We start from the raw sequence: 27,252 nt of genomic DNA, 5'->3' as shown, positions 1-27,252 counted from the left end.
ACTAATAGGGGATAGAGTGAACATAAACCTTAGTCACTAATAGCATATTTTTCATACCACTACCGGTACTTTTTATTGTGGTCACACAATGGAAATTGGAGAAACTAGAGAAACCTCAATTACCTCATGAATCATAAATGTTTGGGTTTTGCGTAGTTCACATAGCAACCAGTGTGTAGATTTCGCCCGGAAGTATGACGCGGCGGGGGTCTGGCTACGCAAGACTATGTGTAGGTACGTGTACACTGTACAGTACTGTTTCTTGCACATCTTACTAGATTTACTGTAGGTAAGTCATGAGCATGAGTGTTTCATGTAGCACTTCTAGATCATCTACTAGAGTTGGCAACTCTGCGCTCCAAAGTTTGAATATTTCAAGTCCCGGATAACAAATCAATAACTAAAGCTCGTCGTCACTTCGTATTCACGTCAAACTAACTCATGCATTTTAGCACTGAGTCCAGAGTTCACAGTCCATGTTGAACACGTGAAAACACACCACACCAAGAAACCACGTAGACTACACGTGACTGTTGTAATAAATGCCCGTATTAACCACACCAAGACATGGATGTTGTGACAGCTAGACGACAACTAGCTGAAGTTCTTGGAGAACGCTGTTCGACGTAAGTGACATTGAACAGAGTGTAATTTGGTGTGGTCGATGTTTTATTTGGTAGATATTGGAGTACGCTGAGACAGTGGTACAAACACAAGGTTTTCAGACGTATACGTAGCTCTTGTAAGATGCAAGTGCTTCAGACAGTCTGTTTGCATGTCAGATAACAAAGTCAGAATTTGATGATCAAGCTAGAGCTTTGTTGGGGGAACAGAATGGTAGGTGCACGCCAGTCGATCAGTTTAGTATGAGTTTCTTGAATTCTAACTTCTACTGTTAATTAATTAAATTAGTCGAGTCGTTTGTAAATTCGAATGTTTTTCACACAACAAATTGATTCACAAGTTTATTTGCTTTATGTGTCACTTTTTACAGCACATACAGCTCTATATTAATCATTTAGTGTCTACAAGTAACGATTTTGATCTCAGACTTTAGTGTTAGAAATTTTTGTGTCCGTGCTTGAGAGTATTATACGGGAACATACCAGACACAGTCTGCATGGAGACAAGGCTAGAGTGACTCAGTGTTCTAAATTAATTAACTTAGTGTTTGAATTATGTGTCAATTGAGTTTGACAGAGGTAATATGACATGATATCTATAAACTAGGTAATTTAAAGTTTTGATATGTTTCACATTATGGATTTTCTTATTTTCAACTAAACAGACTTATTTTGTTATACATGTTTATATGTTGTCGGCATGTAGTTCATTGTCATAATGAGTTCCTACTTGCCATCCTTGCCAAGTGCCAAATTGTACAACCACAGCTAGAACAAACAGAGCCAACAGGTATGATGAGGACCTTGTTAAAGTTGAGGTGATAATGAAATTTGTGTACTGTTAGGAAATTCTGTTAGGCATTCTTTGTCTCTATCTGGTTCTGTCGATTCAGGAAGCCATGGAGGACTGTCTCATAGGAAGCAATCGGCTGTACTAGAGGATCAAAAAGACACAAGCTTGGCTACTAAACGGAAACATCGGCTTAGCTCGACACACTTTGAGGTTGTGACTTAACGATTTTAGAGGAATGCACTAACTGGATGTTTATAACATATACATAGACTGTATTCTCACCAGTGTCAAGTGGCTTTATGCTTTATTCAGCCGACTGTATGGAAAGTCTACAACACCAGGTGTGGTTATTTATCTTCAGCTGTGTACATAGCTTGCAAATTTATTTATCTCATGATTCTGTTCCTTTTAGGGTAAGGAAGACTGTTTCTACTAACATTGCATTTGGGCTTTGTTCATTAATTAATAATGATACACTTAGTTTGTCTGCTTACTTGATTGCATCTGCATTCTAGTGATTGCATTAATGTATGAAATGCCTTGCTAGTTAGCCTTCTTGTTCAGCTATGATTACAGCCTGTCCTTTCTGGCCTTATACATTTTGCTGTGTCCGTTTCTCTGTTTTAATCTATCAAATTGTTTAGATTACGCTCGTGCCAAGCAGATCCAGTTGTGCTCTCAGGATATGTGCTTGCCCGATGCAATATCTCTTTATGGGCGTCTTTTACTGCTGGCACTAGACATGGAACTTGACAATGTTGCTGATGATGTTCCTCACCTTGTCGCTTTAGCTGTGGAGGTAGGTAGGCTCGGTCATACTGTCTGTAAACCTAGTGTCATTGTTTCTTTGTTGTAGGCTTTTATTAAGAACGTTTTTGAAGGTGTTGTTGGGCGACGGAAGTCATACAGCTTGCGTGATGGTCATTTTAGGCACTCTTACTTGTGGGATCCTCCACTACAGAAAAGGCAGAAGATTTATAATTCACGGGGAACCAAAACCATGTGAGTATACTATTGATGGCAGGGGCTTCAATTTATGTGTGTGGCTAGTCCCTGAAGGTTTGTTTGCTTGCTTGTCTAAGTTGCTTGTTGTACTCGAATGCTTGTTGTACTCAAACACTTGTCATTGTATGTATACATCATAACTTAATTCAGGATGCATTGTACTGGCATTGTTTGACCAGATTTAGAAATGAAGTTGGTCTAGAATAGAGTGGTACCCATTACCCTTTGATAATAGGATTGAACTAGTGGTTGCAGTGCATTTAGAAGAAATCTGTGAAAGGTGCAGTGATAGTTGAGCTATGTATACAGCTGCTTGACCATCTGATATTGAATTAATTAGTAGTAATAACGTTTGGCAACAAGGTTCTTGAATGGATTTGGAAACGGAAGCATTTATTACAAGACTAAACTTCATCATTTATAGTGAACAGCTGCAAACAGGCATGCTATCCCTTTGTTTTGTTTCAGCTGTTTAATTAATTTAATATCTTTGGAACACTGCACTGGTGTAACTAATTGCGGTGTAGGATATAACATCCATGGTTGACGGGACATCCACGAAGAAAAGTTATCGGACATTCTAATTTGGCTTGGAGCAGTGGCATATTATTAATTAGTCTTTAATGTATCAATAAATCTAAAATTTATGAATTTATAGTATGTATATTTACAGAAAAAGTGACGGTAAACAGTATGTGTGTAATAAGGCACAGATGTCGTACAATAAGACTCACAGAAGTGCTATCAAACCGTGACATATTTTCTGCATCTACATTAGACATCGAAATGGCATTCTTAATTAAGTGTGACTAATGAAGATGGTGAGAGAAGCAATTTTAGAATATTTGTGTCTTGTCTTTGTTTGTAAGCTGGTTGTTCTATTTTTACGTCTCTGGTTTATAGATGTGCCCATTCAATGTTTATAGCATGCACTACTTTGTCTGGTCAATTTTTGTTGCTGACAATGTCGTGTCTGATTGTCTATTTCGTCAATCTGTGCCAACCTACCTGCATGTCTGTTACACTTGTAGACCTAGATGCCGTAACCGAGTCAGCTGTCATGTTTGCTGTCTTTGTTTGGTGTTTTATGCTAATTTTCTTTGTCACAGAGACACTGGACCATCAATGACGGGAAGTAAGCTACCTACTCGATGTCAGCGAGTTTTATGCAGAACAAGTGAAAGTGAAGCAGCTCAGATTTTATCAGCACGTGTGCATGGACAAAGAAGAGGCTTGATAACACTAGTCGAACTAAGAGATACATTACAGGTGATATACGGGACAATCACGATTTACTCTATATGCCCGAGGAACAAATATTATTAGTGTATGTTTGTCATTAGTGGATGTGTTGTGTAGTTTAGTAACTAAAATGATGCATTTGACATTATAATTAAGTTTGCCTGTTAGAAATTACTGATAGCTGAAGATAATAATGCTTTACAGTTATTGACTGTCTGCTGTTGTCAATATTGATAGCATTGCTGTTCTCACCTGCTTTTTGTAGGTTGACCGACGATTGGTTCCAAGCAATGCTGTATTGTGTACTAACATGGAAAGGCTTCTGGCGAAGATATGGCACTCTGGAACTCTGGAGCAAAACCATGATTTCTTATATAGACATACTTTGCAAAGACTGTCATGAAATCAAACGTTAACCTGTTGAATGTCAAGCAACTGCATCATGAGCACTAGAGAATTGTGTGTGTCAGAATGCTAGTATACTAAATAATAGTAAATAATAATACAGAATTAGTAATGATGCAATACAGTACTGTAGTGTCCAGTTCACTACACTAGTACAGAAGTCAATTTTTGCTTATCCGGGAATGTGATTATTCCCGGATATAGTGACTCAATGGGAAGAAAGCGTCCTCAAAAACAGGCCAAGAATGCGAAAGATGACAAGGAGTCTATAGAACAACTAAGCAAAGAAACAGAAAAGCTACAAGTTAGTGATGACAACGAGGAAGTGGAGGATATCTCACCGACGCTCACAGAATCTGTCGACCATGACGAAGTTGAGTGTGAAACTGAAGTGCAGGCATCTGCAGTCCCAGTCGAATCATTGAAATCTGGTGCGTGTTTTCGTCTGTGTGAACGCATGTGTGCGTGAGTTACCGCGTGCGTGAGTGGTGTGTGTGTGTGTGTGTGTGTGTGTGTGTGTGTGTGTGTGTGTGTGTGTGTGTGTGTGTGTGTGTGTGTGTGTGTGTGTGTGTGTGTGTGTGTGTGTGTGACGCTCGTGCTCGCACTCGCGTATGTAATTAACAACTTAATGAATTACAATTTTGTGGATATTTTGACAGTTAATTAAGGGTGTGTGTATTGCGTATGTTATCTAGCTCGCTAACATGCATGTGCACTTGCAACTGTGTATTCCATAGTCTTTATTAGAGTTTTAATTATGCCTGTGTTTTACACATGACCTTGTTATTCAGAGAAGGATGAAGAAGGCAAGGATAAAGTAATGTCACGAAAAGAACTGAAGAAGTTGAAAAAACAGGTGTAGACTACTTCTCAGGAATGGATTGTTTCACGTCACTGAGCTAACTAAGCTGTTCATTTGTTTTTAGGCTAAGCGGCAAGCTGCTGAGGAAATGGAAGAGAGTCTGGGTCAATTTACTGTTGCACAGCAGCAGCGTAGAGGAACTGATGCAGTATGGGACCAATCCAAAGATATCAAGGTCTTGTGTGCTCAAATCTTATACACATATTGGTAGTGTACTGGTTTGCTTCTTATAGATAGAGAAGTTTACTTTGAATGCCAGGGGCAAAGAGTTGTTTGTTGATGCCTCACTGTTAATTGCATTTGGGCGAAGTTATGGGCTGGTTGGCCCAAATGGGTATATTTTTTCGACTTCTTACTGTGTGGCATCTGTCTGTGTAGCTCAGTTGTTGTAATATTACGCCATTGACAAGTAATGGTCTGTTTCTTATTTGTTCAGTACTTTTCTCTTATTTGGTTTATTTGAGACTTTTCTGTGTTGTTATTTGTAGTTCGTCTGTTTGACTCTGGCAACCCAACTGACTTCTCACTTTTAAATGTCCTGGCAGTTTACTGTCTTCATTTATGTACATGTACTGTATGATATTCATATGTATGGATATTTCAAGGTTTTTGGATTATTATAGGATGGGCAAAACAACTTTGTTGCGTCATATAGCTGAAAGGAAACTAGCTATTCCAGCAGGAATTGATGTTTTGTATTGTGAACAAGGTTGTCATTTATTAGCTGACTTGAGATTACAACTGCTTTACACAAGATGTTTATGTAGAGGTCCAATCAGATGACACACCAGCCGTACAAGTGCTGCTAAATGCAGACAAAAAGCGGTTGGATTTGTTAGAAAAAGTAAGGCAATTCAGTAACATCTAGAGAGATGTCTGCATATCTTGTAGTTGTATCAGCTTAATGTACAAGATTTTGATGAAATGTGTGATTGTCTATGTAGGCAAAGAGGTTAGAAAGAGAATCAGAGTCGGGTGATGACAAAGCTACTGAGCAGCTGAGTGAGGTAAAAATTTAGCTGTATCTTTTGTGTGATGTTGCTTGTCTGTCAGCATAAATAATGCAAATTATAAACATTTTTCTTGTAAATAAGACAATTTTGCTGTTGTTGTACAGTCATGTGATAATCATGTTGCCACAGGTTTATGACCAACTAAGAGCCATTGGTGCTGATTCTGCTGAAGCGAAAGCACGTCGTATACTTGCAGTCAGTAACAACTACTAAAACTCTACAGGAAATTGCAGACAGTTGAGGTAGATATTTGTGGATTAGGGTCTTGGTTTTACTACAGAAATGCAGGTTAGACCTACGAAGCATTTCTCTGGTGGGTGGAGAATGCGAGTGTCTTTAGCACGGTAAATCTATTGGTTAGAACAAACTGTTGAGTCTCCTGATTGTGATGGTTTGTATTAGGGCTTTGTTTCTTGAACCGACTCTTTTGATGTTGGATGAACCAACAAATCATCTTGATCTCAATGCAGTCATTTGGCTAAATAAGTGAGCCGGGAACTGCATTTCGTTCACAAGCACATGATTGAGTTTCATACTTTCAGCTATCTCCAGTCATGGAAGAAGACTTTACTAGTAGTGTCTCATGACCAAGACTTCCTCAATGATGTCTGCACTGATATAATTCATCTTCGTAAGTGACAATGAAAATTCTTAGTAAAATTGTAGCGAAAAGTTTCTGCTCTAACTACAGATGACAGGAAGCTTCTCTACTATAGAGGAAACTATGGTATGTCTTCTGTTGGAGTTGTTTGTGGTCTGTTTCTGATAAAGAAAAAACTTGCGTGCTCACAGATAGCTTCAAGTTGATGCACAAACAGAAACAGAAGGAAGCAACAAAAGCATTTGAGCAGCAACAGAAGCGTATCCAGGCTTCGAAGCAGTCGGGCAAATCAAAAAAGCAAGCGGTAAGTTTAGTTGTATTGGTCTCAGTGAAATTTGTTTGACAAACTGTGTTCTTTGTCATTATCAGGAAGAAGAGGCAAAGGTAGCTGCTTCGAGGAAAAAGAAAGGAGCAAAATCAAAAGCAGAAGCAGCAGATGAAGTTAGTGTAGTGGTAGCAATTTGTGTAGTTGGTTACACTCTTTTCTAATGGAATAAATTTACCAGTACTTGTCTGTCCTTGTTTGCCTTCTTCTTTTCTGTCTATGTAGTAGGATAGCTAGCTGATTATTGAGTTTTCATCTAACATAAAGAGGTACAAGTTAGCCCGTATTTCCACTAGCTGCACCTTAAACTAGTTTAGCTTAAATGCGAAACCAGCTCAAGAAAACGACTGTTTCCACTAGGAACTTGCACATCTGAAATGTGCAAGACAAACCATTTAGGAACGCCTTATTTAAAGTATTCGGCTGCTCTGTCGCCGAGTCAGGGCAACTGTTGGTTGTGGGAATTTGCATGACGATGACCAAGGACACCGTCTTCTCTCTCTCTTTGTAGCTGCTGATTTCTTTCCGTTAGCTAGCGACCCTTACATCTTTCTAAGGCAATCCTATCCCAGCAAAATAGTCAATATCATCAAAACGGCATTGTCAGACGCCATCTAAACAAGCGTGCTACTGTCACATGACAGTTAAACCTAAACCACTTTGCTAAACCTACTTTGAAGTAGGTTTAAGAAAGTGGTTAGGTTTAAAATATAACTGGTTTAGTGAAGGTGGAAACAGGTCAATTCTTAAATCAGTTTTAATTAATAGCTTAAACCATTTATTAAACCGGTTTAGGCGCTAGTGGAAACGCGCCCCTAATCTATCATTCAGTACAACAAATTTCTTTCAGGATTATTCAACTCCAGTTGAATTGTTAAAGCGACCAAAAGAATACACAGTGAAGTTCTCTTTTCCTAAACCAGAAGCTCTAAGTCCCCCAATTTTAGGACTTTATGGTACAGAGTGTAACATTGAAAAATAGCCTAATGATTCATTTTTCATTACTTGGTTTCAGATGTAACATTTGCATATGATGGCCAACCTCGTTTGTTCAAGGAGGTCAACTTTGGTATTGACATGGACTCAAGGAGTAATACTTGATTTATTATTCTGATTAATTAGTTGACATAGTTTATTTTTTATTTGTTGGTCTGTTTTGTTAGTTGCTGTTGTGGGCCCTAATGGAGTTGGAAAAAGCACATTTCTCTATTTGTTAATCGGAACTATCAGCCCGGTAAGAACCTCGAGCTTTTTGCAATTAATAAAGACACATGTAGTCAGCTTGCGTAGTTGTCGGTCGATTAGTCAGTCAGATACTTTGAGGTTCTGTTGGATACAGTTTTAGCACTGAAACAGATATCATGCAATAGAATTATGCAGACAATGCAAGACATGTCTTCTAATGTCAGTTACAATTAGCAAAGAGAAATATCTTCTTGAGTCTTCCTGTTTGGTGGGGGATGAAAGTTATTGTACGTCAAGTACGTCAAGGTAACAAGACATGCAGCAGTTGCATAAATTTATGTCATCTTGTTATTTCACATTCTGACCTGTTACATTTCCTCTGTTACAAGCCAAATTGTCTAACTGCATTTTGATTGCTGAATGATTTGGTGTTAATTAACAATGTGCTCGTTAATGAAGCAAATGTGGGAAATTGATGGTTGTTATTTGCTACACTTAGGTGCAAGGTGAAGTAAGAAAGAACCATCGTATGGTAGGCTGACTAGCGTGTCTTGTATCGCATGTTTAGTCTTATACATAGATGGTATCTAAGCGTCTAGGTGTTTATAATCAACATGCAGCAGACCAGCTCACAATGGATGAATCAGCAGTGGAGTATTTGCAGGTTCAAGTGGTAGTTACTACATCGTCTTTTGCTATTGCTAATATCTGTGTGTCATATACGAAGCGCTTGTTTGACATGGATTACCAGGAATCACGCAAGTTGCTCGGTCGATATGGATTGTCTGGTCATGCACACACAATAAGAATCAGAGATCTATCAGGTGCAATTTGAGTGAGTTGTAGTGGGACTAATAAATTTAACTGTAATATGTCCAGGTGGCCAGAAATCAAGGGTTGTGTTTGCTGAATTGGCTTGCAGAAAACCAGACGTTTTGATTATGGTGACTTTTTACACTAAATGGATCTGGAAGTTATCTCATAAAAATTCATGCTTAGGATGAGCCAACTAATAACCTGGACATTGAATCTATTGATGCTCTGGCTGATGCCATTAATGAGTTTACAGGAGGTAAGAATTTTTAATATGTTTACTTGCTGGTAATTTCAATTGAAATAGTAGTCTTGATAAGCTGTGAATAGAAGAGGTAGATTGTAACTTGTCAGTCATAGTTTGGGAAGGGCATGACTAAGGGTCACTCATGCATGACGAATTGGCTTGTAGAATGACATTGCACTGGTCTTTTGCATAGCATGGGTTCAAGAAGATGAATTACTCGATGGAAATTATTTGTCTATAATTGAAACTCAGAGCTACTTTTACTCTGTACCGAATCATGAGAATAATTGTGTTAGAAGTTAATACTTTATGTATTGCTAATAATTAACTGCTTACAGCACAGCTCAATGACAGCTGCATGAAGTAGCCAGACCCTTCCCACCGCGTCATACTTTCTTGCTTGTGGAAGTATGACGTGGCAGGAAAGGGTCTGGCTATGCAAAACTATTCATGAGGTTGCTTCTGTTCTTTTTCTTTTCTGGTGGAGACATTCAATAACTGTTTTCTTACGAATAGATTCAAGCATATAATCTCTATTTGGTGTGATGTCAGCACCCTGTTGAATGTAACACCACATTGTTATAGAACTGTACCGTGAAATTTGATGCGTTTACCCACTGTTTGCAGGCAGCTTTAGGCATAAGCATGAAGGGTGCTTGTTCTCATTCAGACAGGTTTTACTGTACTACAGCAATGCAATTATACATGTAGATAATTGTAATTATTTGTTGCCTTTTTAATTAACTTTAGAGGGGCAACAGTCTTAGCATGATATCATAGATCAGATAATTGTGTATGTTTTTGACTATTTTGATTCAACCGTGTAACTATTCTACTCGCTGTGTGTGTGTGTGTGTGTGTGTGTGTGTGTGTGTGTGTGTGTGTGTGTGTGTGTGTGTGTGTCAATTGTGTAACTACACTCGCCGTTGGTATGTCTTTAAGCGTTTTATTCTGTCACAGGTGTAATTCTGGTCAGTCACGACGCTCGATTGATCAGAGAAACAAACTGTCAGTTGTGGGTTATCGAAGACAAGACAATCAATGAAGTGGATGGTGATTTTGACGACTATAGAAAGGAAATTCTAGACGCACTAGGAGAGGAACGTGCATCTGGTCACAAATTGGTGTAGTCATTATTGTATCGTGTCAAGTAATTACAATCAATGATTAATTAAGTAATCGGTTATACAGCTAAACTGTTTTCTACGGAGATCCACTTGTACATGCTTTCAGCTAGCTAGAATGCACTCTGTTTCTAAAATTAACCAACCAAGTTGCTTGGAATTTACCCTAACTTTTGAAGGGATGCTCTTTAACTGATTTAGCATAAATGATGGTGTCACCATGATGCAGCGTGATGTGATACTGTATTTTAGTTGTGAGCTAACTTATGGCTTTTCCGGATGTCTTTTTCAAGGAGCACATCCGGGTAATTAAATGGTACTGTCTCTGTGTGTACCAAGAATTGCCAAGCTCTAATTACTTTATGGGCGTGTAAGCCAACACTATGGCTTTTTGGGATGTCTTTTTCAAGAAACACATCCCAGTAATTAAATGGTACTGTCCGTGGTACCAAGAATTGCCAAGCTCTAATTACTTTATTGTCGTGTAGTTGGATTCTCCAGGTCTTAATTTCATTGCTGCTTTTAGAAACTGAAGGAGGCGTAGTTACCTGTATCTTAAAATCAGGGTATTGCTTTAAATTTGATTGTACTGGCTATTAGACGCGCAGACAGTAACTAAATAATTGGTCCGGTTTAATTAACGTGCGCTAGTAGGCGTGGCCGTTGAACTCGCGCTAAAAGTGTAATTTTAGTTCACTTGATGATTGAGTGGTGCAGTAAACTCAAATAAAAATTGAATTAGAAGTTGGAAAGACGGTGTTTAGTTTATTACAACTGAATAATTAAAACAATTCAGGCGGTAATAATTGTCGTCTAAAAATTAGTTATTCAATTAGTTCATCCTTCACTGGAAGTTGATGTGAATCAACGTCTGCAATTTTCGCTGTCTACACCTCTGACTAGATTTAGATTGTTCCAGAAATACAATCATCAGTTGCGGCAAACCGATTTTGCCGGATGGAAAAAAGCTGACAAATGTTACCATAATAGTTAACCTAACAGTTGCATTCTGTACACACCTACACGTGTAAGTATCACGTGTGAAGGTAGACAGTTAGGTGTTAACACACATCCGGGTGTACGCGGCACGTGAGTCATATCTTGTGAGAAAAGCAGGCGTCGTATTCGATCAGGAATCGATGTCCTAGCTCTTTCTTTGACCCTGTATTTGAATTTTTGATTAAAGGGTTTGCTCGTTGTTTACAAAACGGGTGCAGAAAGACGCATACGGAGCTGCGTCTCAAGTTAACGTCAGCCATTCAACTTGTAAACAACAATGTATCGACAGTTCAATCCAAATAGGAGCAGTGGTCAAGTACGCAGCAGAGGTGGGCTACTTAGGCATATTTGATGATGTCGCAGACAAGCCAGAAATCGTCAATTGATGTCACACTCATCTCAAGTAGCTAACTAGACCATTTTCCGTTTGATTCTTTCTCTAGGTCAGCTACAACTATCTATACGAGTGAAGTCGAACAGGCTCGATATAAGAGGTAGTATGCATGATGAACAGTGTAACGTCCGTTAGTACTGCAGTGTGTGCTTGAGGGGCGTTAAGGGGCGTGACTAAGTGTAAAGAAACACGATCAACGCGTGTTCCTTCCGGCGGATATCAACACCCGCTCTAGTAACTTCTAATTGTTTATTTCGGTTACATGGTTTTCATTTCATAGTTCATGAGGCTCGTTATCTGCAATTGAAGTCGTCTTCTAACTGCTACGTCAAGGTCAGTTGATGAAACATGAGATACAGTAATGTTTGCTGAATACGTATGATTTCGAGCTGAATGTGCAGTCGCAAACTGTATGTTATATTGCCTAGTTGGTTAAGCCTATATCGTCTATTCTAAAACAGCATTTTCTTTATTATTAGAGGCAAAACGTTTTCATGTAACAGCCAGGTCTAACACTTTTTTATAATAATAACACTGAAAATAGTTTATTAATTGTTGGCCCCATATATGCTAGAGAGAAACTGATTAATTAATAGAACGATTAAACTACATTTGTTGAGGTGAGGATTTATAGTTTATTCTATATAGTTATAAACTATATGATAAATAGGATTCTGAACCGGCCTAGAATGACTATGCTTTCTGTCAAAATGGAAGGATCATAGTACAGTCAGTAGATGGTAGTACCATTTTAAGTATGTGAGTAGAGACTGGACTCACAGTAGTTAGACATCTGAGACAACAATCAGACAGTGAGGAGGGAGGAGGCTGTTGCAAGGGGCAGATCACATTATGACAGGCTATAATGGTATGTACAGACACATAAATTAGTGTCTTTCTAGCTATACGTGCTTCCTGATGAGAACAAGTCAACTAAACAGAAAACAAAGGTGCTCAGTGCAAAGGGTGATCTGGTTTTCAAAGAGGATTTTACATAGTTAGTCTTTGTGTGGAGTTGAGAGGCAAGAGTATATACTGATCTTTGGTTCTCTACTTGTTGTAGCACAATTCCTTCTGCTGATGGAGGAGGACTGAGATTGTATATATCTTTATGGCGAAGAGATAGAACTTCTAGGTAAGCTATCCTTTCTTAGTTCTCCAAGAATAAATTTGATTGTGTGGGTGCATGTATAGTTTTTTTGTGTTTTAGAAATGAATTAATTGGTTCTATGTCATTTTCTGTGAATGATCTTTTGTTAGGTACAGTTAAGGTAACACTTGCTGATGATTGTAAAGGTTTAGTAGTTGTCAGTATGTTGATGTTATGTGCAGGTTGATGGATGGTATCATTTGCTAACAGATAACGAAGGACACCGCAAGAACGTTGTCGTGGGAGACAAAGTTGGAAGTCATGCGCAGCCTAAAATAGTTGCTATTGGTGAGCTCTTGTTTTGTCAGTTGTGTGTGTGTGTGTGTGTGTGTGTGTGTGTGTGTGTGTGTGTGTGTGTGTGTGTGTGTGTGTGTGTGTGTGTGTGTGTGTGTGTGTGTGTGTGTGTGTGTGTGCATACATACATGTGTGTGCGTGTGTGCTTGCATGTGTGCGTGCATGCATGCGTGTGTGTGTGTGTGTGTGCACGCGTGCATGCATGTGTGTGTGTGTGTGTGTGTGTGTGTGTGTGTGTGTGTGTGTGTGTGTGTGTGTGTGTGTGTGTGTGTACATGTGTGTGTGACAGACAGATAGACATATATGTATATATACATATATATATATATATACATATATATATATATATATATATATATATATACGTACATCCATACATACATACACACATACACACATATTACCCATTCTGTGCATTTTCATCTTTGTAATTTCATAGCTGCAGCTGATACTGCCAAGGCAGCTGCAATGTCAAGTTCTTGGCTACCTACTAAACTGGTGATTGCTATAATCATTTATGAGCTTGTTTTGACACACTGCTAACAATGTTTAATGTATAGGTTACCCTTCATTGGTCACCATCTGGTTTTGGATTCTTGTTACAACCAGGATCTCCTGTGACAGTCAGTCACGTTGAAGAAGGTTGTACTTGATTTGTTCTTAATTTTGGACGTGTTGAGATGTAACTACTGTAACTTTGTCAAGTCAGGTTTGCCTGCACAATTGGCAGGCATTCGGCAAGGAGACATTATACTACAAGTTGATAATAACAGTATCGTAGGTGCAAGTTATGATAAAGTCATGGATCTAATTGGGTCTGCACAATAACCATCTATTTATATCCCAGAAGTCAATGTCTTTGAGTAGGTCACGTCACTCAACGCTTCAACTGCTGGTTCAGAGACCGAATGCCGTGGCTCCAACTGAATCACAGAAGCTGTCTCATAAACGTGCTACATCTGGTGACAGTGTTTTTAGCAGTGGAAGCTCGATGCTAAGCGACAGCGGGATTGTGATGAAGAAAAAGGCAGAGTCGTCTCGAGATCTGTACAGTGTTGGGCGAGAGGAGAACGAAGATTACGTGGTGACTCCACAGAAACCTTTCAGAGGTTACATCAGCTGGCAGGTATGTACATGTAACTTTAAAAAGTAAAATTTAGTGATTGTGTTTATAAACGTAAACAGATTCACATAATTTGATTTCTTGATTTGGTTGTAAATTATATATTTTATGAAACATTTCAGTCGTATGTCTAGGCTGTGCAGGTATTCATTAAAGTTTAATATTTATATGTGACTAATAAACACGTTATTCTGCTAGTTGTTGAGAGACACTCTAGATGGGTATGGTATCAACTCTGTATACAAATATAGATTATTGTATTGCAATCTGGTGTTTTGTAGAATTTTAATTGGTGTATTGACTCTTGTAGGATATGTCGACATTGGAGCAGAAAAGACAAGAGGTGGTACAGTACACAGCCAAAGAAATCATAACTATTTAATTCGTTAACGTTTTAATTAATGTTTGTATGTTCAACAGGCTATTGTTGAATTGATGAAATTCGAAAAAAATTATGTGGAAGAACTCTGTTTTGGAATCGAGGTACATCTTAATTAACTGGCACAGGAACAGATCTGCTTGGGTGTGGTACGTTACTTGGGATGCATACTTAGTAATTGTACCTAATTTACTATAGCGGTACTCCAGACCTCTCCATGATCACATGCTCAGTGAAGAACAACATTCATACCTGTTTTGCAACATTGAAGAAGTGAGTGACCATTTGAGATCAATGCTTTAGTGGTAGTAAGTTGAGTTGTTAATGAATACAGCTGTATTATAAAGCGTCAAAAATCTTATACAAATTGAAGAAACGACGGAAACCATTTCATATGCGTACTGCTGAACACCCATATTATTTGACAGCCATTGGTGACATATATTATGAAAAGGTTATATAGTGTAACCATGTTATACTGACAAACAGTCAGATCGGCATGCAATAATTAAACAGCTGGTCGATAAACAGTGGTTGATTAATTACACCAAAGGTGCACCCGTTCTAGGTGGGTGAATTGGTATCAGCTTACATGATCTATATGGAGGGTCGACAGGAAGCTGATATGGAGTTGTCTGTACGAAGACTTCAGCCAGACTTTGCAGAGTTTTTGAAAGTATTGCGTACAATTTATGTGAGTGCATGTATACTTGGACATCATGCTAATGTCATAGGAGCCACCACTAAATGAAGATCAACCAACCATTGATGAGTTTCTGGAACGACCAACACAAGTCAGTACGCAAATGTTTTTAGAATGAAATGAAATTGGTTTGCGGATAATAGGTCTAATTAATAACCAATTTATGTTCTCGTTTAGTATATTGGTAAACTGCGCACCTGTCTTCGGAAGGTACTAGCCAATACACCAACTTACCATCCTGATCAGAGTGACTTGAGAGTTTGCATAGACAGTAAGTTATACAGCATGCCTGCATCACTGTCTAGTGCTTTAGTTAAGTTTGCTTTAGACACATACGCAAAGAGTTGTCAGGATGAGGCAAAAGCAAAAGAGGCAGCAGCTGAGGTTTATCAATTTGAGAAGATGTTGGGATTTGCTCCTAATGTTGAGGTGCAGATAGTCTCAATTGAGTATTCTACAGTTATTTATTGTAATTAATCGACCTCAATAGAGATTTCACATAGCTGCAGATGATCGCACTTTAGTTCATCAGGGTGATCTCTTGCTTGTCGAGGGCAAGAAGAGAAGACTGAAGAGGGTTGGTGTTAGTTGTCTAGTTATATATTGCTACATTTACTGGATTGTTCTACTGGTCAGGTACACGTCATGCTTTTCAATGACATTCTGCTGATCACCAAGAGGGAGGGAACACTGCTAGTAGCGCAAGAGCCACCACTTGACCTCAGCTGTGTGATGGTACAAGATTTCAGCTCTGTACAACGTATGTTGCACATATCACACATACGTAACTGATCGACCCAAGCTGTAGTAATGCAATGAAATATCAGAAATTTAATGAATGGTAGAGAAGTTTTAATTAATCATAGATGACGGACTACATGGTCAGACTTCTCTCACAAAAGACAACACGTGTGCAGTACACTTTGTATCGAGGCAATCAGCTATACTCAATGTTGCTTTTGTACGTAGCAAACGAGTTTTGCATCACCGTCATCAAGGTTTGCTAGTTCACAGCTGAATTTATAGTTGACATAGTGTAGCTAGTTACCTGCTGTGTTTTGCTGCAGAGAGCAGCTGGTGATCGCTTGTCTATGGCTACTTGGAAAGCAAGCCACATCTTTCAGACAAGCTCCGTTGACGAGAAGAACCAGTGGAAGCATCTCATTGATGAAAGGGCAAAGGGAGTAACAACTGTGCGCCGGAAAACAAATCTGAAGGTAAAACACAGTACAGGTGCCAATTATCACATGCCCAGTACATTCCTAGCACCACGTTTCTATTCTAGCAATTTCATACTTTGGATTTACTAGCAAACACTTCACCGGAGGAAGATTTGAGACAATTTGAGAAAGAGCAGCAACAACGTTTAGCTGAGCTTGCGCCTCAGATGTATTCTGCGTTGGGATATAGAAACCGTGTTGTCAGAGGAACAGGAACTCGCACGTCCATATCTTCAGGGGAATCCGTACCATCTTCGGAAATTCCCTCTCCATCCCGAGAGAAACGAGCACGTCCCTTGAGTTTGTAAGCCTAGCCAACCTGTACGCGTTGTTAATGCGTTCCATTAATAGCAGCTGTATGTAGATTTGAGAGACGTGTTGCTAAAGCAAAGCAACCGCGACGCAGGCACTCGCTCACAATGGCAGACGTAGGAGAGCTGACTGGAACATTGGAACGATTACTAGCCATCGCTCATGTCTCTGGTGATCGTATCGAACGCTGGAAAACGTCACTAGCGGGACTTCTTACTGATCCAGGTCGTTAATCTTTGATTACCACAATAGGTAGAATACTGAAACGTTTGGCTTTATGTTGGTTCTGTGGACTAGACGGTGCTGACCTCTTCATGACTTTCCTCCAATCTGAATTCAGCGAGGAGAACTTACAGTTCTGGCAATCATGTGAAGAACTCAAGCAACTTCGTGGTCAAGCACTTCACCATAAAGCAAGGCAGATTTTTGCCAAGTTTCTTGAGCCTGGAGCTCCAGCAGAGGTAATTAACTTAACACTACAATCCTATGCTAGGGAGATCCTGTCTCAATGTCTCTATTTGTCCATTTTATCACCTGCCGCTAGTTCTAGGTACCATTCTGTGTGTCTGTCACTCTATTTCATGTGTATGCCATACGATTACCATATCTAGTGTATTATATGTCCTATCAAGGTGAATATCGATGCTGAAACTCAAAAGGGAATTGCAGCCAGTTTAACATCACCAACTCCTGATATGTTGAACATGGCACAGCAAGTTGTCTACACACTGATGGAACGTGACAGCTACCGTCGGTTCTTGAAGTCAAATGACTTTCTTATTCTGCAAGAGTCAGCTAAAGCACATAGCAGTTGTAAATAACTACCCAGCCTTGACATAAAAAAACTCCACCAGTAGTGTAAAAAACTAAAGCAATTCATTTTATTGCACCTATGGTTACATGGTTTCAATAATAATTATCATTATTACCAAAGTCAGTGTGAAGGCGATTTCATTGTTTTAATGTATTCAACTGCCATACAAAACTGTGTCCACCAGTAGGACAACTCACCAGACATATGTCTCTCTTGGAAATTGTGTAAGTACTGAATGGTGGATGGGAGGTGTGGAGGGTTTGCCTTGATTATGACATAAACCATGACTGGAAAGAAATCATCCGCTGCAGGAACACGCCCTGAGCAAGAAACATGTAGGGTGTTCATAATACATGAAGTACATTTTCGAATGCAGTGAAGCTTGTCACGAGGGCTCTGTGGAGACATTTCACGAAATCAAGCTGTAATTAAATTACCCACCAGTAACAGACGTGTTCATACCCGGTGGGCACCGATGGCCAAGAGTGCATCTTGAGCATCTTTCCATGGAGCACATTTTCGATATACCTGGGACAAATAACAATATTCACATATTACATCTTAGAAATACACATCCCATACTGCATGGACATGGCTCAGAGAAAATTTCTTTGAAAGTTGTTGAATGAGGTCATACATGATCCTGTAGGCAACACAAAATGGTAAACATTTGAACAACACTGACAAACTCAGTCACACACAATGTACACATTTTATTATTATTATGTGTTGTTATGGCCCTCCATGCTGGAGTCTTGAAATGGTGATCAGTGACTAGCCAGTTGATGGAGATTGATGACATTATGGTGACCATGAACTCTGACACAGCACACCCACTGGATATATAATTATAACCACCACGAGAGCACTAAATCGTCATTATCAATGGACCACTCACCACTGCAACTCCCAGGGACAGAAACAAGTCAGTCTCATGCACCACAATAATACTAAATTATTGTTATTTATTATCATTACTATTACAATTATTATTGAATGAAATACATAGTTGCTCACGTGTCTTTCTGAAAGTCAGCTTCACCGTTAGGATAGAAAGCTTGTGAGTATACCTTACTAAAACATAGACGCTCTGCAACTTCTAAACTGTGCTCTTTCTGTTTTTCTGAAATGCCTATCAGAAGATGTTTTCAATTCATCATGGTATATGAAAGCGAAGCTATCACCGTACCACTGAAAGCTTCATCGCTTTCCATGTATGACTGAATGTCTTGAAAAAACTCATCAAGAAGGTCACTCTAAATTTCCAAAAATCAAATGATACTGCAAATGAAAAATTACAGACTGAGGGTGTTGCCTTTTCATCTGTCAGCTGAGTGTTTTCAAATTTCATTGCAAAAGAGTCTAGATATTGTTTCTGCTGTTCAAACAGAGCTTTCACCCTCATTGTGGTGAAGTTACTCCAGCAGATTTGTTTATATCTACAATTCATCAAACACGATACATTGGACATATCACATCTTACTGTATGATTTGGTCTCACAATCCTATTCGCTTCAATTGCCTTTCCATCATTGCAATGGCACGTAACAATGATTGTTTAGTGCGTGTCAGGTATGAGATGTAAGACCAACGTTGGTAGTAGTCATGCTCCATACATTCTAGTAATTCTACTTGCTTCTCCAGAGAAAGGAGATCAAGACTTCGCAATGCTTCTTTTACCGATGCAGTTCGCACACCATCTTCATCTTCTGAAGCTTCAGCAAGCCACAGCTGGAGCAACCATTTCACATTACACTTGTAAAATTTAGAATGATTTCCACTGCTTTCCAGGTCTCTTGAATCGTGTAAGATTTCTAACAACTCACTAGGTTTCCCTGTTTCTTCAAACCTTTCACAGTATCCTGACCGTGTTTGTCCAACAAGAGGCCATTGATCAAAAGATCCAAACAAATTTCTCAAATAACGTTTGGCATCAGTAAATGCAACAAGAGGATCATCACTGTCTCCTAAGTCACTGCAACTTTCATCATCAACATCCAGATTGACAGAACTACTAAGTTCCTGTTGCTGTCTTCTTTGCTCCTGCATTTTTCTCTCATACTTCAAAGTTATATCCTCATCTTCTTCCTTAATCACACTCTGATCAGGACTGAGAAGAATAAGGTCATCAACTGAGCTTTTGGTAGAACTTGTAACCGATGAAGTAGTATCATCACTACGAGACAATTTCTTGCCCTTCTGTTTTCTCAACAGAGCTGGACTAGAAGATGGTGATGAATGTGGGCTAGCTCGAGGTGAAACAACAGGTGATGTGGACAATGAAGCTGACGCTGAAGCAGGTGCAGAGTCAGATTCAGTATTGTGTTTTCTTCGAAAAATACGTGCAATCTTACTTCCAGATACTTTCTTGAGAAGTCCCTGTCTGCCACGCTCCGGTCCTTGTAGAGTCGGCATTGGCTCAATCGTTACATTATCTATGCTGTTTGCCTTTTCATTGCCTGATGGGTCAACTAGGCCACCAGTGCCACTGCCAGCCAGCATGTCATGAATATCAGAATTACCATCCAATTGACAAGGTGGCTGCACAGTTTGCTGTTGTGAGGGATCTTCATTACTACCTACCAAAAACTCGACAGTCTCTGTTTGTTGTGACGAACCAGCAACTTGATTGGAATGGATAGGATCAAAATTTCCCAACAGGTCAGACATTACAACATTTTTCTGTTTTGTCTGTTCTGATTTGTTAGATTGGGCTGAAGAAATCACTACGAAATTATCTACAACTTTATCATGAGGATATGCAGTACCTTGAGGAGGATCCATGGTTAAAATGGGAATATTTGACATTTTGGAATTTCCAACTTGCTGCTGATTTCCAACACCTTGCCCTGTTTCTGATCCCAAACTTTCAAAAGCCTCAAGATTTGACTCCGTGATTTCAACCTGAACATCTTCATCAGTCACCAGTGAATGTGTTTTGACATCGCTGTTATGAGAATGCTCGCCAACATTAAGATTAAGATTTAGGGGCAGTGAACATGGCCGGTCAGTTGAAGAAAGAGGCATGGTTGCTAAGAATGGATTGCCCTTTGCCAATAGTGTGTCACCGGCAGCAGTGTGGACAGCATCAAAGAGACTACTGTTCACATCATCTGACCGTGGCAAGACAGAAAATGAAGCTGAACGACGAATTTCTTCAGACGTTGGTCTACCTTGATGTTTCTCGCTTTCTGTGGGACGACTTCCACTGCTGCTTCTAGTGTTGACTGTGCTTGCAGTAGATGAGCAAACAGACACCGAAGACACTGTACGCCCATGTAAAACCTAGAATGAAAAATGTAGATAATATAACCGGTCACAGTGAGTCTGAACACAGACCATTAATTCTCACTTGCTGCTCGCTTTTCAGTTCAATTCTAGTGGCATTCTGACCAGTAAAACAATCTGTTTTCAATGGTACAACTAGAACATCAGCTGCCACCAGTACAGATTGCTTTCGATGCAGCATGGCAGCATTGTAGGTGTGCCGTCTGGTTCCAGCCATGTCACCAACTGTAAAACTACCTCGTGTTCCTGAAATAGTAGCTACTCGAAAAGAACGAGGCTCTTGTGTGTCTGAAGTATGAAAGCGCTTGTGTTTCATGAAATTATCACCATGCTGCAAAGACTGAGGAGATGGCTGCAAACCATACAAGCTGTTCTGTCCACTGGGTGAAGCAGGAAGTGAGGCTGAGCCTTCAGAATGACTGATCGGTTTGAGATGTACTTCTGTAGTTGGTGGGGTCACTGGAGAATGCAACGGTTTGTAAGCAGACGGAATCTTACGAAGAAGTTTATCAATCATTTTCGGCTCAGTTACAAGTCCATGCATGTAAACAGACTTGTGACTATGCCACTGTGAAAGTAAACGAAACACTTCTGATTAATTAAGACATCTGTTGCAAAACAATTACAACTCAACCTACCAAAACATTGACAAGAATCCTTAACTCCCGTTCAGTAGCAAGCACAGCAGTCTTCTGAAATCCAAGTGATGATAGAAGAGGAGAAGAAACAGTCTCTCCTACTCCAGTAGTAAGATCAGCAAGAAATGATCTCCAATTATCCTGAAGCACAAAATAACTTGAATCTGAAATTAAGATCCTTGCTTGGTAGATTTCTTACCAGATCCATACTCAAATGGACTTGATGTAAGTTTTCCGCTCTTTGCTTCTCATTAATGATTGCTAGATCCCGCAAGATCTGGCTGATTCGAAGAAGATTGTGTTTAGCCGCATTAGTGATGACAAGTTCTGTAGCTATACCATGTTTCTGAGGATCGTTCAGAATGGGACATATAAAGCAAGTAAATATCATATCAGACAGAAGACAGTGAATGCTTTCCTCTGTCAATTCTTTGCTTTCAATTAGGGCTGCCTTGAACTCGGCTGCCAGCCATCGAATAGAATTTGGAAATACATCCAGTTGTTCGTGTAGACTTTGCAGAATGATGATACAAAAGGATGCAAGTCTCGATGTTGCTACTCCAACTTTATTTTGAATCTTGTCCAAAACTGTGGCCTTTTCTTGTTCACTGCCATTGTGAAACGCATCCCTATCGACGTCAGACATCAGCTGAAGTGTTTTGTCTGGATCATACTCCAACCAGCCAGAGTCATCAGCATCCCTGACAATTTCCATCACTGGTAGCTGCAGTGACGCCTTCAAGTATGCCTTTGCTGAAAGCAAACCTTCACACCACGTGCGAAAGAGGTAAGTAAACGCCTGCGCATTGCCACTAAAAAACCAGCGCAGATTCTGGCAACTCTTGACTTGCAATAGCATGAGACGATGCAGCACTTCCGTCATTGTCTTCTCGTCGTCGGATGTTACGGAACGAGCAAACAAAGCATAGATAATCACGCCGCTAATGCCTTTCACATCGATTCCCTCTCTCTCGCACACAGTCAGCATCTCGGCCAAAACGGAAGGCTTCGATAGTACATAGTCAAGCAGCTCGCCCATTGCCCGGTCTGATTCTTCGCCAAGCTTCGAACGAGAATCAACAAAACGTGTCAGCTCTAGGTCTCTAAGTTTTCTAGCGCAGTCAGCAGGCGTTAGTACACCTCCCCAGCTTTCGAGAGCATCCAAAACTCGTTGCTGGTCGCCGCTTACACGAATAGCATGCTGAAGTTTCTCAGCAAGCTTCTGAGCGTCGGAATGTAAACGACGAATTGTCTCTGTCTCGTTGCGCACAAAAAGGTGTTCACTTCGCAGTCTTTCTTGCAACACCCGCAGTGCCTCCATTGATACATACGGGCGTACTGCAATGTTTGCGTGGGCGTGGCTATTTTGTGCATTTTTGTTTACTTACTAGTAATTCGATGTGTAGGGTACAGTACTAGACTACTAGTAGATTAATGATGATAAAGATTGTACGTATATAAATGGTCTTAATTAATTAATTTAAAACATGGTATTTGTCTACATGTTGCACACGTGAGTACGTCTCTAGCCAAACTTTACGTGTTTGCATACTCTTAAATGTCTATAGCTATAGCCTAAATTAACTAAACGTTTTAGTCTTGTGCAAGCGTTTCGACCACCTCTAAAATACAGAGAATCTCGGTTGTGCTAAGCTAGCAGGTTGATCGGAATGTGACGTGCGCGAAGTCAGAGTAAGATTGCCGGGACCTACGAGGCACGTCATGGTGGACTCACTTGCCGGCAAGGAAGTTGTAGTTCGTTGGGCAGATGGATTGCAGTACTACGGTCGAATTACAAGTGTAATGCTGTTGTTGAATATTTTGTTGATGAGGTCTCTTTTTGAAGTTATTTTGCAGATTGAGCAGAAAGCTCAGAAGTTTTGTGTTGAGTTTGCGCCAGGTATATTATATCTGGTACAATACAAAGATGTAAAAGGAGTTCCTGGTGCAGAAGAAGAAGAAGGTTCAGTTGAATACTTGTTTGTTGTTTGGTTTGGTTGTGTGTTGGTTTTGTCTGTCTGTCTGTCTGTCACTACATATATTTTCGAACATTGAACTATTATACATCAACTGCAAATCACTATAGTAAAGTCTGTCAACTGCAAATCACTAATCTGTCTGTCTGTCTGTCTGTCTGTCTGTCTGTCAGAATTTTTTGCAGCATTTGTTACAACAGACAGCAAATCCAGAAGCCAATTTTAATGCTTCCATGTTCATGTCGTATTGGAGAAAAAGATTTTCTACAATTCTGCAAAGATGCAATGCCAAAGGTATCCTTAGAAAACTTTCAAAGCTGTCACCTAATCATGGTGATTTAGATAGATTATTTGATTTTGACATTCAAAGTCAAGTCCATTAGTTAAGGACTTTGTTGTTTGCAAGGACTGCTTTGCATTTAAAAAATCCTAGCATATGTACAAGTAGAATCTGTATGAGAATAAATTATCTGTCTGTCTGTCTGTCTGTCTGTCTAATACATATATTTGAAACATGAATCTAGCAACATACAATATGTAACTACGAGTCAAATTATACAGAATCACCTAAAGACTATAGATATCAACTACTGAACCAACTGAGAACTAAAAACTACATTTTCTAACTGCTAAAGAACCCAAAGAGGGTCCGTCTGTCTGTCTGTCAAACACAATTATTTCTTATAAGCAAATGCTACAAGGCAACTTTTAAAAGTCAATATACCAACACAACACTAATAGTACAGGCATTATATGGTTTGATCTTAAACAAATTGCAACACGAACTCTCTCAACTGTTTCCTACACAGAAAAGTGTGCTCTATAACATACTAAAAGTCTTAGTAAATTCTTTGAGGGGAAGTGAGCGTATCATCTCTGGTAGCATTCAAATCACGTGACCTCAAAAACTATCTCTTTGTCTAACTTACAGTTCCTCTGAAACACGGATATCGCATTGGGTACTGTAGAAACACTATAGTGAAGAACACATACTTCACTCGAGACTTGTTCAAGGCTTCTCCATCGGCGATTAGACTAGGACGTGATCGGAAACGCCGCCGTTTTCAGATTATCGTCGCGTTCTCATGTAGAAACTGCTCTGGCAAGGTTACGATTATTCCACTGAAACAGTCTACCCTTTTTGCTTCTCCATTACTCACTTTTTCAGACCATGACCGAAATCACAGATAGTAGCCGGCGTCAAGTTCCCATATACCTGGGAATTTTAGATTTGTCAACGTGGCAACAGATGCTTTAGAGGTGTCTAAAGATTGTATCATATTGTATCTTATTGTTGATGCAGTTCTCGGTGCCTTGGTGCAGCCAAAACATTTAATGTGACTTTACCCGGAAGTTCAGATTACCCAGAATCTAGGAAAGTGGAAACAGAAGAGTTGTTAGAAGCTACAACTTCATCGCACGAGAAGTCTGATAGACATCCAGACCTGGATGAAGCTGCTGTTCTCTATGAGAAGGAGATGCTCTTCAGAGACAAACTAAATTCTGTAGTCATCTAAGACTGCTACACTTTGGTTGCAGTGCATGCATATGGTTGATATACTTCACAAGTATATTCGGGCAGAGTGTACTGGCAACTGGGAATTGCATCTCCAAACTGCTTCAGAAATGCTTCCTTACTTGGCCACATGTGGACACAACTACTACACAAAATCGGCATGGATATATCTGTAGCGAATGTCTAATCTCCACAATGAGCATCCAGATGTGTATCAACATTTTTTAGAAGGTCTCCATGTGGTGAGACGAAATGATCGTTATTGGGCTGGCTTGTCCTTTGATCTCATCATCGAACCAGTGCTCATGAGAAACCTGAAGACCAGCGGGGGTCTCACAAGAAGACAAGGGATGGCTGAGCAGCAACACCTGACATGGTTGTTGTCCAAGCCAGCTTGTGTTGATGTGAACTGTGCCATGCAAGGGCTGACTGGGGTTAGCTACAACAAAGGAAAGCAAAACAAAGATATAACCAAGGCTAGACAAGCTCATGACTGGAAAAAGATACCCACAAAATTCTCAGGTATCTTTGAGATATGAACCCCTTCACTTCCGACACCAGCCTAGAAAGCATCTCTACAGGAGAGCAAACAGCACCGTCAATGTTGACAAGGCAATAGATGTTGGAAATGCAATTCTGGTTAGAATGAAGGGAAAGACTGCTGCAGAGTATAATTTAAGAAGAAAGATCAGGTCATCACTCTAGACATGAAGAATGCAGTCAAGGTTGATGGCATTGCAGTGCAGATTGACCCACAACTTTCCAGAGACTCACGATAATTGCTGCAAAGGCAACTGACAATCTTGAAGATGTCTTCAGGTATATGAGCTATGCAGTTATCCACCAGACCTCTTTGACTCATCACTATTGCTTTGGGAGCCACAGAAGCCAGTACTGGCAAATGCCATCTGGAACCTATTGACACCAGACATTTCTGAGATAGTTAACTGGAAAGGTCCAGTATGTGCTGGATGGCGGTGCACTCATTCAGCGCATGCCATGGATGCGAGGGGCAACATACCAAGAGATGCTCAGTGTACACAAGGTATGTCTAAAAAAAGTATGGGGAAGCAGTTGTCGTGTTTGATGGCTACAGCGGCAAATCCACGGAGACAAAACGCATAAAAGACAAACAAAAGGGCATGCAGGAGTAACTGTAGCATTTACCAGCAATATGAAGCTTACAATGTCGAAGGCTAAGTTATTGGCCAACAAGACCAACAAGCAGCAGTTCATCAAAATGCTCGGAGATCAACTAGAGATAAACAACTGCAAAGTGCATCATGGTTCAGGGGATGCTGATTTGCTAATTATACAAAAATCAGTGGAGTCTGTGACAATGTCGACCACTATCCTAGTTGGTGATGACACAGACCTTCTCATCTTGTTGTGCTATCACTCAAACTTGCACTCTCACAGAGTGTTTTTCCAAACAGAGACAAAGAAGAGCACAAAGATTCCAGGCGTGTGGAACATCCAGGTTGTCAAGGAACAGCTAGGTCCTGAAACATGCACTCACATGCTCTTCTGCATGCCGTCCTTGGATGTGATACAACCTCCCACCTGTGTGGCATTGGAAAAGAAACTTCCCTTAAGAAGTTCAAATCCAATATACACTTTCGAGAGCAAGCTGAAGTGTTCGATGCACAGTCAGCTTCCCCAAGATGTTATTATTCCAGGATTGTAAGCATTGGTTTGTTTGTATAATGGGAAACCTGCAGAAGGACTTGATTCGCTGCATTATACGCGTTTCTGCGAGAACGTGGCTACCAAAACATCTCATATTCAATCACAGACTCTGCCACCCACTTCAGCTGCAACAAAGTACCACAGTCTCCGTGTATACTTTCAGATACAACAATGGAAGATTCTGACGTTGAACTTATGCCAGTAGAATGAGGGTGGAGAGAGAGTGAAGAAGGACTTAAGTCAGTTCAGACTGACTTGCCTCCAGCTCCTGATGAGCTCCTACATATGATAAGGTGTAATTGTCAGACTGATTGCAGTACATTAAGGTGTACATGCAAAAAGCACAATGTGAAATGCTTCCCTGCCTGTGGCAACTGCAGAGGATCTGGCTGTGTAAACTCAGACCGGCTGACATATAAAGGTGGTGATGTTGATGATGATGCTGATGCTGATGCTGATGATGATGATGATGATGATGATGATGATGATGATGATGATGATGATGATGATGATGATGAT

General features: G+C 39.9%; 5 protein-coding genes across 10 annotated transcripts in view; 4 read left to right on the top strand and 1 right to left on the bottom strand.

Annotated features, from left to right (window-relative positions):
* Positions 1-527: 527 nt before the first annotated feature.
* Positions 528-4,202, top strand: LOC134190622 (transcriptional adapter 1-like). Of its 2 annotated transcripts, XM_062659077.1 has the most exons (10): positions 528-626; positions 681-717; positions 783-837; positions 1,330-1,413; positions 1,469-1,626; positions 1,686-1,758; positions 2,061-2,215; positions 2,273-2,418; positions 3,531-3,690; positions 3,929-4,202. In XM_062659077.1, the coding sequence occupies exons 1-10, from the start codon at positions 568-570 to the stop codon at positions 4,064-4,066; spliced, it is 1,065 nt and encodes a 354-aa protein (XP_062515061.1). In that variant the 5' UTR covers positions 528-567; the 3' UTR covers positions 4,067-4,202. The 2 variants fall into 2 exon arrangements, with proteins under 2 accessions (XP_062515061.1, XP_062515062.1); XM_062659078.1 differs by lacking the exon at positions 1,330-1,413 and having other exon boundaries at positions 1,517-1,626.
* A 50-nt stretch (positions 4,203-4,252) lies between these two features.
* LOC134190620 (ATP-binding cassette sub-family F member 1-like) lies at positions 4,253-10,491 on the top strand. Its single transcript, XM_062659076.1, has 23 exons — positions 4,253-4,499; positions 4,860-4,924; positions 4,995-5,105; positions 5,164-5,264; positions 5,554-5,639; positions 5,698-5,774; positions 5,875-5,937; positions 6,073-6,138; positions 6,205-6,287; positions 6,346-6,429; positions 6,486-6,574; positions 6,635-6,670; positions 6,736-6,848; positions 6,914-6,985; positions 7,720-7,825; positions 7,885-7,959; positions 8,033-8,103; positions 8,554-8,586; positions 8,647-8,718; positions 8,782-8,878; positions 8,934-8,998; positions 9,054-9,126; positions 10,075-10,491. Exons 1-23 carry the CDS (start codon positions 4,280-4,282, stop codon positions 10,242-10,244), a joined length of 2,028 nt encoding a protein of 675 aa, XP_062515060.1. The 5' UTR covers positions 4,253-4,279; the 3' UTR covers positions 10,245-10,491.
* An 841-nt stretch (positions 10,492-11,332) lies between these two features.
* LOC134190567 (uncharacterized) lies at positions 11,333-17,745 on the top strand. Of its 2 annotated transcripts, none has more exons than XM_062659018.1 (27): positions 11,333-11,566; positions 11,681-11,731; positions 11,912-11,964; positions 12,534-12,628; positions 12,695-12,766; positions 12,842-12,902; positions 12,964-13,069; positions 13,515-13,573; positions 13,636-13,717; positions 13,785-13,890; positions 13,943-14,201; positions 14,509-14,541; positions 14,619-14,681; positions 14,776-14,850; positions 14,912-15,031; positions 15,146-15,253; positions 15,312-15,371; positions 15,458-15,551; positions 15,609-15,709; positions 15,771-15,857; positions 15,917-16,040; positions 16,250-16,278; positions 16,348-16,497; positions 16,566-16,804; positions 16,865-17,037; positions 17,110-17,273; positions 17,445-17,745. In XM_062659018.1, exons 1-27 carry the CDS (start codon positions 11,515-11,517, stop codon positions 17,631-17,633), a joined length of 2,805 nt encoding a protein of 934 aa, XP_062515002.1. In that variant the 5' UTR covers positions 11,333-11,514; the 3' UTR covers positions 17,634-17,745. The 2 variants fall into 2 exon arrangements, with proteins under 2 accessions (XP_062515002.1, XP_062515001.1); XM_062659017.1 differs by having other exon boundaries at positions 14,509-14,544.
* On the bottom strand, positions 17,717-22,712 carry LOC134190566 (GTPase-activating protein and VPS9 domain-containing protein 1-like). Of its 2 annotated transcripts, none has more exons than XM_062659016.1 (11): positions 21,752-22,712; positions 21,553-21,693; positions 20,979-21,482; positions 19,981-20,911; positions 19,128-19,917; positions 18,942-19,065; positions 18,816-18,882; positions 18,644-18,758; positions 18,209-18,269; positions 18,089-18,154; positions 17,717-18,022 (listed from the first exon to the last, which is right to left on the bottom strand). In XM_062659016.1, exons 1-11 carry the CDS (start codon positions 22,589-22,591, stop codon positions 17,747-17,749), a joined length of 3,915 nt encoding a protein of 1,304 aa, XP_062515000.1. In that variant the 5' UTR covers positions 22,592-22,712; the 3' UTR covers positions 17,717-17,746. The 2 variants fall into 2 exon arrangements, with proteins under 2 accessions (XP_062515000.1, XP_062514999.1); XM_062659015.1 differs by having other exon boundaries at positions 19,128-20,340; positions 20,395-20,911.
* Positions 22,713-23,262: 550 nt separating this feature from the next.
* The window catches only part of LOC134191374 (metal-response element-binding transcription factor 2-like), an 8,374-nt gene continuing 4,384 nt past the window's right edge, over positions 23,263-27,252 (top strand). For 2 of the 3 annotated variants that reach the window (XM_062659986.1, XM_062659985.1), the window contains exons 1-2: positions 23,263-23,352; positions 23,410-23,515. In XM_062659986.1, the coding sequence (XP_062515970.1) occupies positions 23,275-23,352; positions 23,410-23,515 (184 nt within the window). In that variant the 5' untranslated portion in view covers positions 23,263-23,274. Of the gene's footprint in view, positions 23,353-23,409; positions 23,516-23,728; positions 23,823-27,252 lie in introns of all 3 variants that reach the window. The other variant, XM_062659987.1, reaches the window with a different exon arrangement.

Source organism: Corticium candelabrum, chromosome 15 (genome assembly GCF_963422355.1).
Source record: "Corticium candelabrum chromosome 15, ooCorCand1.1, whole genome shotgun sequence".
Lineage (NCBI taxonomy): Eukaryota > Metazoa > Porifera > Homoscleromorpha > Homosclerophorida > Plakinidae > Corticium > Corticium candelabrum.
The sequence above is the reverse complement of the archived record's forward strand: the minus strand, read 5'-3'. Positions and strand labels throughout refer to the sequence as shown.